Source organism: Lygodium microphyllum, chromosome 8, assembly GCF_053477565.2.
Source record: "Lygodium microphyllum isolate KBCC chromosome 8, Lygodium_microphyllum_v1.1.10, whole genome shotgun sequence".
Classification (NCBI taxonomy): domain Eukaryota; kingdom Viridiplantae; phylum Streptophyta; class Polypodiopsida; order Schizaeales; family Lygodiaceae; genus Lygodium; species Lygodium microphyllum.
In genome coordinates, this window is record NC_141142.1 from 91473422 (window position 1) to 91493925 (window position 20504).

The 20504-nt window shown below is 38.9% G+C and overlaps 1 protein-coding gene across 1 annotated transcript; it reads left to right on the forward strand.

Annotated features, from left to right (window-relative positions):
- The first annotated feature begins 8058 nt into the window (after nt 1–8058).
- LOC148032590 (aspartic proteinase nepenthesin-1-like) lies at nt 8059–10381 on the forward strand. Its single transcript, XM_087683228.1, has 2 exons — nt 8059–9652; nt 9772–10381. The coding sequence occupies exon 1, from the start codon at nt 8277–8279 to the stop codon at nt 9645–9647; it is 1371 nt and encodes a 456-aa protein (XP_087539354.1). The 5' UTR covers nt 8059–8276; the 3' UTR covers nt 9648–9652; nt 9772–10381.
- The last annotated feature ends 10123 nt before the right edge of the window (nt 10382–20504 follow it).

Sequence of the window (20504 nt, forward strand, 5' to 3'; positions counted from 1 at the left end):
CGACGGTTCGCGACGAGATTGACTGTAGAGGCCGTTTGTTCCTGGAGCTCCGCCTTCGCCCGAGATTGGTAGCAATTGGAAGCCCTTGATCTCTACTCCGCTCTGATACCACTGGTGCGCAGATCGGACACAGATAGCTCACGTGGTGAATCCCGAAAGGTCCCCAAGAACAAAGTACTCTACTTTTTAGCACAAAAACCCATGTAAAAGCAAGCACGACAAGAGGCAAGAGACAAATTGGGTTCAATCTCCCCCATGCCTTGTGTGAGCGCTTCACAAAGCATGTATTTAATGTATATTTCCAATCTTCATGCTCAAAAATAGCCCAACTACAAAAATATGACAAGCTTTTAGCTTTTGAGTTTGCTTTCTACCAAAAATAAGAAAATAAAGCTAATGGACGGTGCCCATAGAGTCTGGCACGCCCAATCTCAATGTCCAAATAGAAATAACATATCCAGGCGCATAAGCGCATACAAAATAATAATAAATAATCAATGTCTCTATAGACATAACAAAATATAGTCGAAAACCCGCTAGACTCCAATGCTTTCCTCCGCCACTGCTGCTATCTCTACACATCAACTGAAGCATTCACAATCGTTAGTAAAATAACACAATTAAACCGACAAAAGTGAATACCTAGCAGTCTTCAGCTACATAAATAAATCAACTGGTTAGAAATAAATCCTAACCTTAATTTATTACGAGTGCGCACTCTAAACTCATAAACGTTTATTAATTTAATATGCATTTTGCGGAATCACCCGCTATGGAATCACCCATGTACACACTAAATTAATGAAACGCCCGAAAAGGACAGGCGTCCCCATCAACTTCTCGCACAAAGAATCCTCTTTGCGTATGAGCCCCGGTCATCTAAGTTTACGGAATCCACCGTAAAACCTCACGGAATCCACCGTGGAATATGCCTCCTGGCATCATCTATACTACAAAATGGTGAGTCTCTGTTGCCCACGGTATTTTTCTTTTTTTGTGATTTCAATGTTCGATCTCGATGATAGAATAGAGTTGATCATTAGGTGAGGGTACTGACAACAGCATAGTTTAAGGTACTTCTCAAGTGAGAGATTATAAAGTATCAACAACTTGAGATTGAATGAATTAATACTCCCCCATCCATTTAATTCCACCATAGCATGGGTTTTGGCCTATAGAAATGAAAGTTGAGGTCCTAATAATGACAAGTTAAGGGATGTGAGATATTAAACAACTTGATCATGATAATGTGGGTAGGATAGTAACCATCTTTAATCCTTAATGTCATACTTGAACTAGGATTGATATGCACTCATCGTACATGAAATGGAATAGCTCTATCCATTCAAGAAAATGCATAAGAACAACATGGCCTATTTTTTTTCAAAATCAAATATATGTAAACATGAAGGATACATAATACTCAATGTAATTTTGAAGATTCTAACCACCAAATGTATTTCTTAAGTCATGTTTGAAAAGAGCTATCAATGTATGTATAAAATAGTTATATTTTTAGGAGTGAACATATAAGGATTTTTTAAAGGTCTTATGGATTCTTAGTCATGTACCCTTAGTCATACTCTTTGCATGGTCAATTTACAAAATGAGCTAGTACTTGTTGACTTTGGTTTCGTAAATATTTTCTAATAATAACTGCCAAAACATGCATTGTATGAATGTTCATTAACATGCCTAATTTCTTAGATCTCCTTTTACAAATGGTGACTAGCATTCAAAGTTGAAATGGTTTGGAATAATATAAGGCAACATATATATATATAATGATAATATTTGTAGTATATCTTCAATTTCTTGCTTATTTTTTGTCAAGCACTATTAGTTTCCTCATGTTGTTTTGAGTTTTTTCGCCCTAAATCTAGAATAGAGTATCTAAACTCTTTTATCACATTTTGATCTAAGTTAGTTCAACTATACACTTTCCACAAAATTTATGAAGCTAATGAGGGATGAACTACACCAATTGAGCACAACATATGCTGTGCAAATTTTATTAAAAATGAATGTGGAACTCATTAAGAAAAAATCAACATTATACAACACTACTTTCACTTTCTCACTACTTTATAGTTTGTGAGACATGAAATACAATCTTCATATTTTGAATTTATTGAAAATAGCACATTCAAAATCTATTAAGTGTGCTTATGCTTAGTTCTAGGTTTTTCTAAAGAAGGTTAAAGATCTATCTAGACAATATTTGTTAACAATGTAATATAGATTGTGTATCATTTCTTGACTTTTAAGCATGATAAGATAATGCCCTATATGCCAAGTTTCTAAAGTCATCAATACATATACTATCCAACAATGTTTTATATTGAGCACACACAAATATTATTTGTTATATTTAAAGGAATAATAAATCTATGTAACAATCTTGATACTTCTATGTATATAATCTAGCTCATAATGATCATACTACAAGAAGCTAGAAGGAATAAGGAATTAGTGTGCAAATAATATTGATTCCATCTCATATTGACATTGGTATAAAAGGGGAAGACATGTAATTTTTCTCACCTTTTGACACATTAATACATTACTGTCCTTCTTATCTTCACCTTGCTCTCAACTTTAATGGCTTCTTTCTCTTTCCTATCTTTCTCTCTCCTATTCTAGTATTTCTCTCTCCTTGTCACTCTATTTCTCTCTCTTCTGTACTCTTTTTTCTATCTCTTCTACAGTCTTCTCTCTCCTCTTTCTCTCTCTCCGGTTCACTTCTTCTTGACAAGTGGTCTCAAAGCATTGGTCTTTGATCCATTTTTCCTTCTATTTCAGTCCAAATTTTCTCCATAAAAATCAATTTCAGACAAGTACTAAAGGTACTTGACAAAGACAATGACTAGCATAAGTTTGCAAACCATCTACAGTTAGCGAGAGACTATATTGGGATATCTTCAAGGTTAGATATGGCAATGGAAGGCCAAAATAGCAAGTTGTCATCAAATTTTCAGGCAATTTGGAGGTAACTAGGTCAAATGGGAGTTAACTGGGCTTAGTTTGGAGTTAAACTGTCGTTACTTTTCAAGAGAGGCTTCTCTTTCCTCTTTCTCCAAACTTTGGTTAAGCTTCCATGGTGTTTTCAACAAAGATCTTATTCTCCTTCATTGATCTTTGCTCCTTTCAACAATAGCATGCATAATGGCCTTCTAGGCAATCAAATTCAATAGGTAAAACACCATTTTCATGACTATGTGGACAATCACGTGTGGAGGAGGGTGGCCCGAAATTTGCACAATTATTTTCGGCCCTATAGAAATCTTTAGCACTGATGCTTCTAAATGACATTGTTTACTTGAACTCTTTGATGTTTGGACTCTCAAATGAAGCTTTATTCTTATCCTTTCACTCTCTTGAAACCCTAGATGAACAGTCTATTAGCTATATATAGCGCCCCTATTAGCTATATATAGTCTGTTATATAGTCTGTCTATATATAGCTAACACAATCCATGGGCAGCCATGAAAGATTCAGCCCAAGCTTTAATTTCTCTTCAATTTCTTGAATATCTTTCATCATTTCAGCCCGTGGGATCATTTTAGTAAGGATTCTTGAAGAAGTTCCAAGGATTAAGCACAATTGGTCAAAGATTGAAGCTCAAGAGCTTCCATGAAGCCAAAATTTGGGGGACACGAGCTTAATGCTTCAATCTTAAGTATCTAAAGCTTCAAGATTGCTCTTAGATATTAAATACATAAGTCTTGAAGATTATTTTGGCAACATTGGATCACCGGAGGCTTTATCAAGCATTTGGGGATTGATCAAATCATCATCAACCATGTCAAATGTACTTTTCTTCAATTCTAAATCTCTCTCATTAATCCATTTGCTGAGCTTAATCCACTTGATTGAGAGATTAAAGAATTGAATAATCACAATCAAATTTCGGCCAACAACCCTTGCTTGAATCAATCCATTCATGTAATGTAATGTTTGCTCTATGCATATTAGTTCTAATCAGTGAATTAGAGGCTTCAATATGAATTTTCCAGCATTACATTTTATCCAATTGATTAAACCTATTGATTGATGAGGTTGCTCAATCTAATCAATTGGTTGGCTGAATTTTTTTACCCAAGCTTGAAATATTGTAAAAGGGTAAGTACTAGCAATCAATGAGTCACTTAATTGTATTGGTAAGACCCTCTTCCTATCCAATTTTTCAAGAATCCATCCAATTGCATTTCATTAAAGAGACTGAATGAATAATTTAAAAATGCACTTCATGCTGATTGATTAGAGTAGCATGCTATTGCCATGTTGATATACGTAGCGAGGAAAAAGGTGGATGTCGAGGGAGATAGTGGGACAAAAGAGAGGTGAAATTAGTGTGTAAATAATATTGATGCCATGTCACATTGAAATTGGTATAAAAAGAGAGGACATGTAATTTTTCTCATCTTTTGACACATTAATACATTAGTGTCCTTCTTCTCTTCACCTTGCTCTTAACTTTAATGGCTTCTTTCTCTTTCCTATCTTTCTCTCTCCTATTCTAGTTTTTGTCTCTCCTCAACACACTATTTCTCTCTCTTCTACGCTCTTTCTTCTATCTCTTCTGTAATATTCTCTCTCTTTCTCTCTCTTCAGTTCACTTCTTGACAAGTGGTAGATGGATTGTAAGAAGCTGGGAAGAATAAGGAATTAGTGTGTAAATAATATTGATGCCAAGTCACACTAACATTGGTATAAAAGGAGAGGACATGGAATTTTTATCATCTTTTGACACATTAATATATTATTTTCCTTCTTATCTTCACCTTTCTCTTAGCTTTAATGGCTTCTTGCTCTTTCTTGTCTTTATCTATCCTATTCTAGTATTTCTCTCTCCTCGTCACTCTATTTCTCTCTCTTCTTCACTCTTTCTTCTATCTCTTCTACAATATTATCTCTTCTCTTTCTCTCTCTCCAATTCACTTCCTGACACACCCATGCAAGCACAATCTCTTAGAAAAATAATTTTCCCTTCGCTAGAATGGTCAAGATTGTTATCTTACTCATTGAGCAACAATGAATGGCCAAAATGCATACTATCTTGATTGTGAAGCCAAGGTGAAATAGAGATCAAAGCTTACTACTTCAACATGACGTTACTTTTCCTTTGAATCCATAGAAGTTTTTTTTGCACTTGTTTTTATTCATGAGATATAAGTAAAATCTAGCACACTCAATAACTTCAACCTCTCATGCAGAATAGTCACATGGGCTAAGAAAGTACATTGAAATCATTTTGTTATAAGGGAAATGAAAACATGAGAAATCAATGATCCCCTCCAAAAGGCATGTAATATGTGTTTTTACATTTATATTCTTTTTTTATCATTGTCCAATTCACAAATTATAATACAAATAATTTAAAAATATTGCCCCAAGTCTTATTTATTTATATAGTATATTGATATTTGTGGCATTGAAACGTTTGGCTATGATATGCTTTTTGAAGAGATGTTGTGATCTCTATTAGCTTGATGCAAGGTTTAACCCTAACTTAGGCTCATATACTTTTGCACAATTTCAAGAGTGATCATCCATGGTTTAGTACTTATTTGGAGCCAGCTTGGCACAATGTCTAATCCTCACTTAGGATCATTTACTTTTTGCACATAATTCAGGAGTGGTTTTGCATAGTTTAGGACATACTAGGGGCTCACAATTAGAAGTACTACAATATAAAAATATGAGTTTTTTCTTAGAGGTTGGCCCTTGTCAAAGTGAGATTTCATTCAATGTAAACTATAAATTATGTTTAGCTCTCACTTGAGGTAACGCATATAAGTCTACATAGTGTTGTTGGTGTAGTTTTGATAGTGAAGTGTAATGAATATGAAGTTGATATTTAGATTATTATGAACATGACAGACATATTACAATGTGATGTGTGTTTTTTCTTTTCAATGTTGTGTAATCATCACTTACCTAAAAAGTTATTTCTTGCACTACTTTATTTCAAAGTAGTTGTAAGGGACATTCTTGATTCACTTTGCAAGTAAGTTAAGAAAAATGTTTCATTTACACATATCTATGTTATTGAGTATAGTGTTGAAAATTTCCATAACTAATTTGCTAAAAATCTTTATCATAAAAATGTATCATAGAGCAATTAAGCTCAATACAAAGATTGATGTTGCCTTTTTATAAGAGGCACAATTTTGATCATACTTCGTTGTCATTAGTATTTCTTATGTAGCAAATATCCAAACAATGCTGGAATCATTGAACTTATTTCTCACTCATGATCAATGCTCTAGAATGTGAATGGTGAATGTGAAAGTGCTATACACTTTACATCAAGGATTTTCGGCCTATTTAAGGTACTTGCATCCATTATAAGTGTCTGCCACCTTATAGACTTTAAGTCACGAGTAGGTGTCATTTCAATCTAAATGAATCCATTTAAAGATCTCAAGTTGTATTAATTATGACTTAAATTATGGCATTCTATAAAGTACCCTCACAAATCTCACAAAGAAAATAAATTATAATTGGATTAGTTACATGAACTTGAATAGGGTAAGAGTTAAGAAACATCGCTATTAGTTCACACCTAAATCCATTACTCACTAAAGTGTGGGATTTTTTGAAATTTTGTAATGCTATAAATGAATGTTATTAGTATCATTGTGTTTTAACTATTAGATTCAGAACACTAGGATATTTAATATAGAACCACAAATATAAAATTTATATCCAAAGCTTGTTTGATTTTAAGCTCTTAGCATTTCCTAGAGCCTTGAGAAGAGGTAGCCATTCATTCACACGTTGTGTTAAAAAGTACTTGTTTAATTAGCCAAAGATGTTACATCCCATAACTTTATTTGAGTTATTTTATGACTTGCTTTAGTGCTTATCATGTTTACACAATAGGGCATATCTAGAAACTAGTTCATTGAATGTTTGTACTTTTAATATGAATTTAGGGAGGAGACATAATCGAATGCCTTTTCTCTTCATTATCTAAAATTTGGACATGAGCTATCATGAAGAGCACATTGCAAAGATATAATTTATTATTTAATGCCTACATATAAGGAGGTAGCTAGTTTCACACTCGTGTTCATAACCTTATTTTTTATCAACATGCTACTAAGTGGTAGTATAGAGTTTGTTATTAAGGTGATGTGATAGGAAGATAAGTACCAATGCCAATGCTAGTTCTCTAACGATTCAAGATCATTGTAATGTCTTTGGTCCATAATACATAAATCAACAATAACATGGGCATCAACTATTTTGCTCTTCATAAGTGAAGCAATTTGCTATTTACATTCTTAACAAGCAACTATTCATGCTACCTTTATGCCATCATAGTGGTGTTTTGAAGTTCCAATATGAGAACCACTCTACCAACAATATTGCTTAAGAGACAAGCCTACCATTAGTATCAATTAGGATAAGTCCATGTCTCTTTATTGATAATTGACCATGGTCATGACTAAACTTTGAGTAGCTAGTGCAAGTTTTCTCAAATTCTTTGATTTGAGTCCTAAGACCATCAATATTTGGTCCTACCCTAAGGTAGGACTATAATATCCACTTTGCTCCTTATGAAGTCAAAGTCATTCACAATTAATCTTCAAATACATAGATGGTAATGCTTAATTGGGTATGATCATAGATCTAAGATCATACTCTCAATATTTTTGAATTTATAAAAAGGATTGATTTAATGTTCTTACATATAGAGGGTCATAAGTTATCTTCAATTTGTCTTCCATCTCTCCTTTTTTGAGGAATGACGTTTTCCTTTTTAACTATTACCTCTCACTTTACATTTGAGAAGGCCTTGTCTATAGACATCACATTACTAGTCTCTCCTTATAGTGTTGTGTGTGTGTGTAGTTAGGTAGCATGAATGTAGCAAAATGCTAGTGATCTACTGGTTTCGTGGGGACTTTCTATTCAATTGTTGACAATCCAAGTATAAAACAATAGCACATATAATCATGCACTCTTTAAGTGCAAAGAGGGGCTTTGCATACAGAAAAGTTAGCCAACTAGCCACACATTTCATCCTATAACTCTACCCAAAAGAGGAAAAGTTCAAAAAAAATAGGGCATAGTTTGATGCATACACATATATATAAGAGAGAGAGAGAGAGAAAGACAGAGAGAGAGAGAGGGTGTGTGTGTGTGTGTGTGTAGAGAGAGAGAGAGAGGGTGTGTGCGTGTGTGTGTGTGTGTTGTGCTCAAATCTCATGAACTACCATGCAACTTGCTTAATTATCTACAAAGGTTGAAAGCTAAGATCGACATGGGGACAAATATGAGAGCTGCTCCAGTCATGGTATCGATCGCCAGCTGCTTCATGCTAATTATCGTGCTCGCTCTGCAGCTGAGATTTACAAGGGGAGCATATAAGCCTCCTCTAATGTCTATAGAAAGTCCAAGCAAATTTAGTGGTACCGGTGGAGCAGGTGGCGATACAGCGGCTGATCTGCAGCTAAGGGGTCCGATCAGAAACGTAACCGAATCGGCGCCGAGCTACGAGGTTACAATCTATAGGGGCAGGCTAGGCCAGTATTTAACAAGATTGTATATAGGGACTCCAGCTGTCAGTTTCACGGCCATCGTTGACACCGGCAGCGATCTGGTGTGGCGCCAGTGCAAGCCGTGCGTCAGATGCTACCCCCAAGCCGACGGCGGCGCATCGATCTTCGATGCCGCTCGCTCCGCGACCTACGAGACCGCCACGTGCCAGGAGCCACTCTGCAAGGCTCTCCACGGCCGATGCTCGGGAACTCACTCCAGTCATACTACGAACTGCAGCTATGCCTATTTCTATACTGCGGGCTACACGGCCGGAGAGCTGTCCTACGACGTGCTGAGCATGAGGCGGTCCGGGGAGCTCCAGGCGGCCAAGCTGGCACCACGTGTCAGGCTTGCATTCGGGTGCAGCCACAACAGCCGCGCGGCTCTGAACTTCACTGGCGCGGGAGGCATACTGGGCCTGGGAGGCGGCCGTCTGTCTCTGCCCTCTCAGCTGGGCGTGGGCGCCTTCTCCTACTGCCTGCCCACGCGCCGGCTGTCAGGCGCGCCGCTCGTTCTGGGCCCAACGGTAGCCGCGTTAGGGGTGGTGCCAGCTCGCGTGCGGGCTCGCATGCAGTCGGCGCGCATGATCCGGGCGCCCCAGTACGGCGAGAACCTGCGCTTCGTTAGCCTGGGCGTCAGCGTGGGCGGGCGGCGGCTCTGGGGCGAGGCACGTGCGGCGATCCTGGACACCGGCTCGCCCTTCATGAGTCTCAGCGGCCGGGCCTACGACACGCTGCTGCAAGCCTTCCGCTCTCGCATTCCTCTTACCCCTGGCCCCCCTCTTTCTCTCGGCACAGACATTCGGCTGGAACTCTGTTATCAGAAGCGTCAACTGCTAACTCTCATCAATGGCAATGCTTCGCTCGTTCCTTCCCTGACCCTCCACCTCGGCCGTGCCCGCCTTCGCCTTCCCACCCGTAACTACGTCGTTGCCATGAAGGGTCTCCTCTGTCTCGCTGTCCGCCAATTAGACTCTCACATTCCTATAATTATTGGGAACATCCAGCAGCAGAACTACTTCTTTCTTTACGACCTCAAGTCTCGTTCGATCAGCGTCGCAGCCACTGATTGCAGCAATTATACGTCCCTCTGAGATTAGTATGTTTTCATTTAATTGGGTATTGTCCCGTAAATCCAGTCTGAGCACCAAGGACCTAATATAAACTGTTGCACTCTCACATTTGACCTAATATGAGTTGTTTTTTCTTGACTTGAAGCATTTTAAACATTGATGTTCTCACGTCAAAGTCAGCTGGAGAATTTTGTTGGGACAATCTTAAAGGAAGATCACATCGAAGATTACTATGTGAGTGGACTTGATATTCTTGCACAAACAAATAAGCTTACATAAACAATCTCAATGACATCATCGTCTAGTAGTACGTTAATTGCACTAGGTGCGAGGAGGTGTCTTACCTTCTTCTTCTCAATATATCATTGATTCGTAGTACTTTGACTTGCAATGTTGTGGATGTGTACTAGATATGCCTACTCTAAACATTGGTGTCTCCCTACCATGAGTGGGTCTCTATGTGTGGGATCAAAACGAAGTGAAAATAGCAAAAAAATTGTGTAGGTACTAGATAAAAAGGCAACATGGGTTCAACACCAAGTGGCTAGATTAAAAGAGAATATGGATCTCTATGTGCCTACTTTAAAGCCAACTTGCAAATGTAGCAAAAAATTCACTTTTAGCATCACAAATGAATCATTTGGCCTGGTGACATGCATAATAAGACACCCAAAATCATGCCAATATAAGCATGTTTCAATTAGATTGATGTGCCTTGAAGAGTAAGATGTCTACAAGAGAAGACACATTCTTATATGTATCCAAAACAAATCCTTCAAAATATTTTGGATGTAATTAATTTCCTTCATAGAAATTCTATAATTTTGTTGCACATATTTAAGTATTGCATAAACTAGACACTAACAAATATACATTTCTCCTTCCACAAAAAGTTTGAGGTACCTCTAAAAGACCATAAATAGAGTTCTCTCATTTTGCATACCTTTCTCCTCATGTCCCTTAATAGAAGGTTATCTAGCATAATTAACTTTCTCATGTAAGTTGGTATTAAGAAAAGTTGGGTTAATGTCTAGCTAATATATGTTCCAACAACAAAATGCATAAGGCAAACTTTGGACTCAAGAATGGGCCATTAAGGGGGTTTAATTCACTCTCTACCCTAAAAAATAAGATCATGGCGATTTTTTTTAAACAAATCCATGAAATTTTGATAGTTAAAATACACTCATTGAGCTCTTTTTACTAATGTATAAGATGCCATGTGACTCTTCATATTTTAAAATATTTGAGATTGACACTATGGGACCAAGCTTCATCAACCCAAATAGTTCAATGAGTGCAATATTTTATGAGTCCAAGGTCGTTCCATTTTGAGTTTGTTTGTAAAAATTTAACCATGACTTCAATTTTCAGAAGAGAAAGTGAGTAAACTCCCTAAAGCAGCCCATTTTTTGGCTAATGTAACCAATGAAATAACAACATAAATAGTGAACATACATGAAGTACCTAGAAAGGTCTCATCATCAATTTATTATCGCAGCATGTAGGGTTGAAGATCTACTATAGGGGTAACGACAGAAGGATGTAGGGAGATTGAGGGATGGAACAAGATAAAGGAAAGTGAATTTAGCATTTGGAAGATTTAATGGAGACAAATAGAGGTGCAATAGAGCGACTTCATTTCATACAACTGAGCAAAGCAATCAATTCGCAATACATATTATTGATATGCCCAAGACAAAGGCACATCCATACACTTGGGATGATAGCCTAACACTATGGCTCAATATGCATATGAATACATAGATAATCTCTACTGAACATAATCCAAAAAATATAGATAACACCTCAAAATCTTATACATATATCAATTTGTTGATATAACATGATAGGTGGCACCATTGTAGACAGGGCACATGAACTGGAATGCATAAATCCTTGTAACTGCCCTCTTTAGACCATTAGAAGCACTTCAACCCTGTATGTATAATTTTATTATAGTACTAAGACATAGTATAGGAGTTGTCCCAAATCCAAGAGAAACTCTATCTTTGTTATCTATACTATATCTACCAAAGGTAGAGATCAACAATCAAGCAGTAGAACCTCGGGTAAGTTTCTCATGAATATATGTGTACATCATGTGGGTTCAAAATAAGGTATTTTTAAAATACCATTTTTATACATTTTTTACATATAGAAGGGTGTAATATAAAGGGGTTATTTATATATTGAATAGAATTTAAGGGTTATTTTTTATTCATAAGAAATTTAGAGATAAGGATATTTATAAATAGGTGTTGAATACACGTGATGTAGAGCATATACATATAGTAACTTCCCTGAGAATAGAACTCAAGCGAAGCCCTATTTGAGTATCAAATTTCAATTTCCAACTTGCTACCTTGTTCTTGACTGTTATTCACAATCCAAAATAGTCCATATGAAGAGCATAAACCCATCAAAACTCCTCTTTGGTGATCAAGAAAGGCTCTGCTAATGTTCAAGATGAATAATCAAGTAAGAGATCACCTCAAAGACCTTGTAAGAGATAAAGATCTTCAAGGAGAGCTTGTTGCCTTCTTTTTCCCTATTTTTCCCTATTCAAAAATAGTCTCAATACACTCCTCTCTCCTCTCCAATGCATGAGTCTCCAACCCACTTACTTTCTTTGGCTCTTTCCTCCACTTTGCCTTGTATCCTCTCCTAGTTAGCATACCATCGCCTTCATCTTTGTGGCCACATTGGAGATTCGCCATCCAATGAGCCTTGTTGGCACCTCTAAATTGTGTGCTAAATGGTTTTCTTGATCTCACACTTCATTCTCCACCACATAACCCATGAAATAAGTCACTTAAGTAACGATTAATCACTATTCAAAGCCACATGGTCATTAACTCCCAAAGTTCCACTTGACTAACACCTATTATCATGATAAAGAGCAAGGTAGAGAAGTCCACTGACCAAGCAATTTGTAACTTACCATTGTATAAGAAAGCATGAACTCTTCCACATGATAGAGCATACTCCATTTTCACATTCCATGTAAAAAATCCCATGACATCCAACCCCTCGAAACTTGTGCATCCTTTGGAGATGCCACATAGGTAACCCATTGGGATAAGAAACCCAAATACTTGTCATCTTCATGTTGTAGTCCGATCCCACTTGAATCGTAAGGCATAGAAAAAAAGGCGGAGGGTGGAGGGAGGAGGGGGGAGGAAGAACTACAGGAGGGGGTGATGGAGAAGGAAGGGGGGGAAATGCAGGTGTGGTGGGGGAAGAGAAAGGGAGAAGGATCGGGGGGCAAGGGTTGCGATGGAAAAGGGGGTAGGATTGATTGTTTTTTAATGTTTTTAATGGTATTTTTGTTTTCTTTTTGTGGTTTTGGGTTGTGATAGTTTTTTTTTAAAAATCGTGTTTTAAAAAAAGACATAAGGATCCCATGGTCCGCGCACAAGTGCGGGCGGCGAAAAAAATATGTGATGAGCGGAGGTCAACACCACGAATGAGGTGCATGCACGAGAGAAGGTCCTCATCCCAAATGTGGCGTGGTGTGGAAAATTGTAAAATTGTGGGCGTTCGTGCAAAAATACGCGAAACATTTAAACACAAATTATTAAAGAAAATTAATAATAATTAAACTAAGAATTAGATGAATGAATAGGACAAGTGAAAAATATACGATAAGACGAGAGGAAGAGGGCAAAAAAGTGAAACAAGATATCTGGGGACAATTAAGGGCATTCACATGGAAAAACGGTGAAAATCGAGCATGCAAACAGACACGAAAATTAATACCAACAAATTCGTTGGTGAAAATGAAGGACAATCAAAAGGAAAAATATTTGCGATAATGTGGTGGCCTGCCGGTCACCTCAGAATGAGGTTATGACAGGGATTAGATCCATTCACATGGGAAATATAGTAAAAATACACCCGAAAATGAGAATAAAAAGTAATACGAAAAAATATTACGATTGAAATAGGGAGAAACAAAGACAAGTAATACGAAAAGATATTATGGTTGAAACAGGGAGAAACAAAGACAAAAAATATTACCAAGGAAGTAACAGATAGGATGGGTAAGGTGGAATGAAATTCCGGGGGCAGTAGGGTGCATTCACATAGAAAAAAAGGCAGAGGATGGAGGGAGGAGGGGGGAGGAAGAACAGGAGGAGGGGGTGATGGAGGAGGAAGGAGGGGAAACGCAGGTGTGGTGCAGGAAGAGAAAGAGAGAAGGATCAGGGGGCAAGGGTTGCGAGGGAAAAGGGGGTAGGATTGATTGTTCTTTTATGTTTTTAATGGTATTTTTGTTTTTTTTTTGTGGTTTTGGGTTGTGGTAGTTTTTTTTTTTTAAATGGTGTTTTAAAAAAAACATAAGGATCCTCTAGTCCGTACACAAGTGCGGCAGGGAAAAAAATATGTAATGAGCTGGGATCAACACCACGAATGAGGTGCATGCACTAGAGGTTGTCATCCCAAATGCGGCGTGGTGTGGAAAATTGTAAAATTGCAGGTGGTCGTGCAAAAATACATGAAACGTTTAAACACAAATGATGAAAGAAAATTAATAACAATTAAATGAAGAATTAGATGAATGAATAGGAAAAATGAAAAATATACGCTAAGACAAGAGGAAGAGGGGGGAAAAGTGAAACAAGATATCCGGGGACAATTAAGGGCATTCACATGGAAAAATGGTGAAAATTGGGCATGAAAACACACACGAAAATTAATACCAAAAATTGTGTTGGTGAAAATAAAGGGCAGTCAAAAGTAAAAATATTTCCAATAATGTGGTAGACCGCCAGTCACATTAGAATGAGGTTGTGACAGGGATTAGACCTGTTCACATGGGAAATATAGTAAAACTACACCCAAAAATGAGAATAAAAATTTATACCAAAAAATCTGACGGTCGAAATAGGGAGAAAAGAAGATAAAAAATATTATCAAGAAAGTAGCAGATAGGATGGGTAAGGTGGAATGCAGTTCCAATGGCAGTAGGATGCATTCACATAGAAAAAATGGCGAAAATACCAATGAAAACGGTGTCATAAATTAATAGGAGAAATCTTGTGCATCAAAATGAAAGGAAACAAAAATGAAAAATATCAAGGGAAATGCGGGGATAAGCTTTCATGTCGGAACACAGTTTTGGTGTGGCGTTAAGGAGCCTTCACATTGAAAAAATAGAAAAAAAGAGCACAAAACACACGAAAAAATTAATAAAATAAAATCAGTGGGCTAGAACAAGATAGAATAAAAAGGAAAAGTGTGCACTAAACAAGGCTATCTAATTAGAATTGAATTCCAAGGTGATAAGGGTAGGTTCGTATGGAAAATGATCAAAAACACACGCAAAAATACTCAAAAATACAAAAAATTAATAACAAACAAACCATATATTAAAATTAGGAGTAAATAAAAAGAAAGAATATCAAGGAGAAGCTATAGGTTACGGTTGTCACATCAAATTGCTATTCCGAAGCGAAAAAGGCACGTTCACATGGAAATACGTTAGATGGATAAAAAATTCATTAAAAATTAATAACTCATGATCTGTGGTGCAGAACTAAGGGATCTAAGAGGGAAAAGTGACCATGTCAAAGGGAAAAATAGAGCTATAAGGTCAGTTTATGATTCTAGTAACCAGAGGGTACGTTCTCATGGAAACACATCAAAACAAAGTAGAAAGCCAAACAGACAAAGAATGACCCCAAGACAAGGTGAAAAGAAGATGGGTTGGTGGGGAAAGGACCGCATTAGAGAAAAATTAGGGCATGGTATGCTCAAATCATATCATAGGGAGGTTTCTAGGAGGGTATGCAAAGTGGACGTGTAGGGATGCGTCCCCACACTTAAGACATTAATAGATCGGATGGACTTGATCAATAGGGACATGACACTTAATCAAAACTCGTACACGTACGTCTCGACACTTAAAACATAATTAGCTCTGGTAAGCAAAATGAGAATGGTTACAAAAACTTGGCCCAATTCACAAATGGTCGAGATGAACCGCTGCACACGTGTGCAAAGTTGTAGTCATCGACAGGAGGTACCACAACTCGCTATATCACACTCGTCCATCATGGTAGGGACCATGTAATAGAACCCAAGGAGATAGCTTTGTTGATGGCATGTGGGTTAGGTTGTCGATGGCAAAGTATAGAGCACTCGATCTTGATAGTTGCTCATGTTAAAATGATAGATCAATTGCTCACCCCATAACTTATGTCACTCAATGAATAATAATTAAAACCTAGAGCTCACATCTAGTTTAGAAATCGGCAACAAGAGGAATACTTTAGAGAATGTGCACAGTTGATGGTGCATTAGTGCGTTCCAAGCCATTTGGCATAGGTGCAAGAACGAAGGCCGGGGAGCCTTATCATACGGTGTGGCAAATAGAATGAGGTGTAGAGTGATGTGGCAGAGGAGGCATGTCCCCTATGTGCATAGGGAAATGACAACATACCTGTCTCCAATTCCCAAAATATTCCTTAATCCTTACCTCTCAATCAATAAAAGAAAACTCAAGTACACTCAGCTCCCCCTCTATCTCATGCTCGGTTGATGATTACAGGAGGGCAATCTATTTCTTACACCCATTAATGTAAGCCTCACGGTCACTTTTTAGAGTGAGGTTCTATGTGTGCATCGTGAGGAAGAGAGAGACTGAAGTCGCCGTCACACTGGTGCTGCCGTGAAGCAGTTGCGCCACCGCTTGAAGCCGTACGCCATCATGAAGGAGGAGTCTGGTCACCGCCCTATGCCACTGCTGTAGAAGGAGTTGTGAGCTATTGCATCAGTCCATTTCCATCCGTCTGCAAGCCACCACGGACCCTGGCCTTCGCCACACTGTGCAAGGGGAGCCACCTCTCTCCACGTGGCTCCACAAAAATCCCCAAAAGATTTGGAAGCTTCTTGGGGAAGCTTCCAAAGGCCTTAATAAGCCCCCCCTTCATGTGGGCCTATTTAAAGCCCTTTCCCCCCCTGTCAAATTTCCCCCTTGGAGCCCTATAAGCCCCCTTTCCCCTCCAAAGTTCCTTGAAAGGCCTTAAGTAGTATTTTAGGTCCTTTTCCTTCCCGTACCTTAAATCCTCCTAAAGGGTCCCTTAGGGCCCTTTTCCCCCCCTCCTGAATTGCCATTAAAGGTATCCTCATGTGGCCTTAAGACTATCCCCCCCCCCCCCCCCCCACAAGCTTCCTCCCAAGGGCTCCATAAGCCCCTTTTCCCTCCCCCCTCGAAATTCGACTTGAAGGGTCCTTCATGTGACCCTTAAGTTTTTTGTTTTCCCATACGAAAAGTCCTTCTTAAAGCCTCTTCATACCCTTTGTCCCCCACACGAAAATCCACTCTTAAGGATCTTCTACACCCATTTTCCCCCTTTCCGAGGTTCTTTTGGAAACCCTAGCTACAAGGGTTGGTATTCCCTCCCCCCTCGGGATTCAAGAAAAAGCCTCCTTTCTGTGGCCTTAAAGAAGCCTTACCTTCGAAAGACCGTTTAAAGCCCTCCTGAAGTTTAAGCACCCCCTTTTTCGTGAAATCCCTACTTCAATGAGGAAGCCTTCTAAAACCGCTTCTGATGGACGGTGCAAGTTATCACAAAGGGAGCTACGGTGGAATTTCAAAAAGGAGTTGCAAAGCTGCATCCACGACAGAAAGGCTGCATTTGCAATGCCTCCTAAGAAAGCCCAAGGCACAATCGCAGAAGGATCGTCTCCTAGCATCCACGTGGACATCTCACCACTAGTCGAGGTTCTTCTTCCTAATTTTTATTTTTCGTTGTTATAATTCAATCGTGCGTAGATAATTTTTGAGATAGGATGCAATTTCTGTCTTGAATACTTTGATTAATTTAAAATAATTAGCTTATGACGGATAAGTTCAGTCATTAGTATTTTCAATAAAACAAACAAAAATAAAGTAAGCAGAAAATTGATATGCATTTCTAGCAAGTAGTTTTTGTGCATTTCAATGAACTGAACTTAGATTTAATGTCCATATTTACAAAATGGAATTAAGATAGTGCATGGAAGTATAAATTGCATGTCACGTTATTAGGACATATCTTCTTCGCAAATGAGTCATTGTGGAAAGTATTAATAACCCATAGGGAATTGCAAGGCATGAATTGATTCTTATGTTGTATAACTCTAGTCAACTATCATTTTTCAACTACATAATTACTAGTAAAAGGTTGCTTGTTTAGCGTGAATCTTGTTCGCAAGTTATAGGATGTTAGTTAGAATTAGGTTATAACCTAACCGATGCTTGATCTTAAAATTGATAATTTAGGGTTGAAAATCAATTTACGCGTAGACAATGAGTCATGTGTTTATGGAAATGATAGCGTAATTATCGTCAAGAATTAAACAAATTGGCATAAACCTAAACACCTAAACGCGTGGAGTACTCGTTTTAGAAAGAGTTAATTCAATTCCAAAGAACTCACTAGGATTTAATACGTGACCTAATCACACGTATTGCTAAAACTGAAACTCCTATACCCTAAATATTTGCCCACATTCACCGAATGTAGGGACATCGGAACATACTTGAGAAGTGATTTAGGGTTGTCCCTAAGAATCTTTTGCTAAAAAGATGGAACTTGGAACCCTAGGACTGACAATGTCAGCCTAATGTAATCAGGAACAGATTATTTCGTGACTCCATTTGATGAGTAGATAGTCTCATAGTTCGATGTGACACTTGTGCAACAAGTGCGGAGTTGTATGATCTTGTGATTGGATCACAAGGGAATGGCCATTTCTCGCAATGAGGTTGGCAGATCCTTACGAAAGTTATCTTGCAAGAGGATGAATAATCATCCTAATATAGTATCTTTCTTGAGTAAAGATAGTTGCTTGGAAGCAAAAGACCAGTCGATAAATTGGAATAATCTATGAACTTAAGGTATTGACCAAGTCGGATTAATAGGGTACGGCCCTAACCCAAGATATAGGGGATCTTGCCAAAACCACAATTGATCCCGGGCTAAGATAGGTAAGACTGCATGCATCTCAGTGCCTTCCCAGAAAGCATTGACGTGCAGTGACCTTGGAACTGAGTGTAGCGTTAGGCTTGGAATCTGCGTGACTGCGTCTTGCTCTTGCAAGTCAGCGGTAGTGTGCTCCTCTTTTCCCTCCACCCAATGCTTTAATTCTTGCCATAAGGAAGGGTGCTGTTGAAGCAGATCTCCTAGGCTCAAGGTTACTGGTGTGGTTACTAAAGTGGTGAGGAGGTTGTTAGGTGGTTGCCTTCCTCCTTGGTCAGCACTCTTTGGCCATATGTCTTGGTTAGCTTGTTGACATGCTTCTTCTTGGTCTTGCCTCTATGGCATCTCATATGGTGGGGGTGCATTCCTTGATTGAGGTCGCAATGGTGAAATGAGTGTGCTCACACTAGAGATATCTTCAATTTGGTCTTCTAGTATGGGCTCTACGTCCTTAAGGTGTTCCTAGGCGTCCTTGACCCACTCCTTGACTTTGGCTATAGCCTCGAGTTGCCGTTTGGGGTGGGGGTATTCCCCTACCTTGGCACTCCCTAGTTCTGTTGTCATAGGAGCTGAGGTCTCTACCTCTGCATTAGTGATCCTCTTTCCTGTCACTAGCATTGTAGCTTCCTCAGTCTTAAGGGAAATATTTGCGTCTATTCTCTTTCTCCTTCTCCTCTGACTTTTCTTTCCCAACGAGGCTGCATCTAGGTTACTTGGCCCAGGCAATGAGATGCCTGCATGTTTTGCCTGTGCTCACGTCATGACATGAGGGCACGTTGGCAGAACTAGTTGATGGCTTCTATCTAGGATAGTCAGGAAATAGGTGTGTGATTCCACACTCGGCACATCGAAGGTCAGCTTTGTCCTTGTTTGTATGTTCTCTTTTTGGGCAGTGTGATGAAATATAGCATGGATGAACGCAAGTCTAGCATGAGATTGGATCTTGGCTTGGTTCTCCAAAGCCTCTACCTCTTCCTCTACCTAGTGCCATCACTGGTATTGGTCGGTAGTCCATCAGGACTGGATTGCCTTCCTCATCATAGGACATGTATGGGTTCACATAGGTCTCCTCTTCACTAGGTTCTTCCACATAGTGAACAGGAGCGTCACTTGGTGGATGGGTTACATAGGGCCTTGGTGGTCTGGGTATGCCTGTTGGGTTCATCTCTAGCCTAGGAATGGCCGGTTTGGCATCATTTGGTCCTGGAAGCACCAACTGGGCTCCCCTGCCAAAGAGATTAGGTGGCCTGTTGCCTAAGTATGGAGGGTTGTATTACTGCGCATATGGGAATCTCCTTCACAATTTGCAATGTAATGTGTCATGACCGAACTTACCGCAGTTCGAGCACGACCTAGATCTAGGATCTTGGCACTCGGCTAGGAGGTGGTTACCGCCACAGTTTATACACTGCACATGCGACCGCACATGTTTCCTCATTTGTTCTTGCAATCGTGCAAGTTCCATTCTCACCTTAGCCAGCTCCTGGCCTTATTCAACACTCTTTCCCTTATCCTGTATGCTAGAGTTCTCTCTCTCTCCTGAAACTATTGACTGCTCTGGAGCTCTCTGACTTGTACTGTCTAGACTGGTGTTCCTCATGCTTCGCTCCCTAAGCTGATCATCCACCCTTATTGCCTCTTCAAAGACTCTAGCTAACACATCTTGGTGTAGAGTGGAGTTACTAGCCAAAGCCTTGTAGAGCTCCTCACTTAGAATTCCATTTATAAATACGGTAGACATAGCCTTCTCATTAGGTTGCTCATTTGCAGGGATCCTCTTGAAGAGGCTACACACATGAGTGACATAGTTCCTAATTAGGTCTTCCTTTTCCCTCTCACTAACATTCATCAATCGGACGATGAGATTGTTAGAGTACCCTACCTCAGAGAATGTCTTGATGAAGAGGTC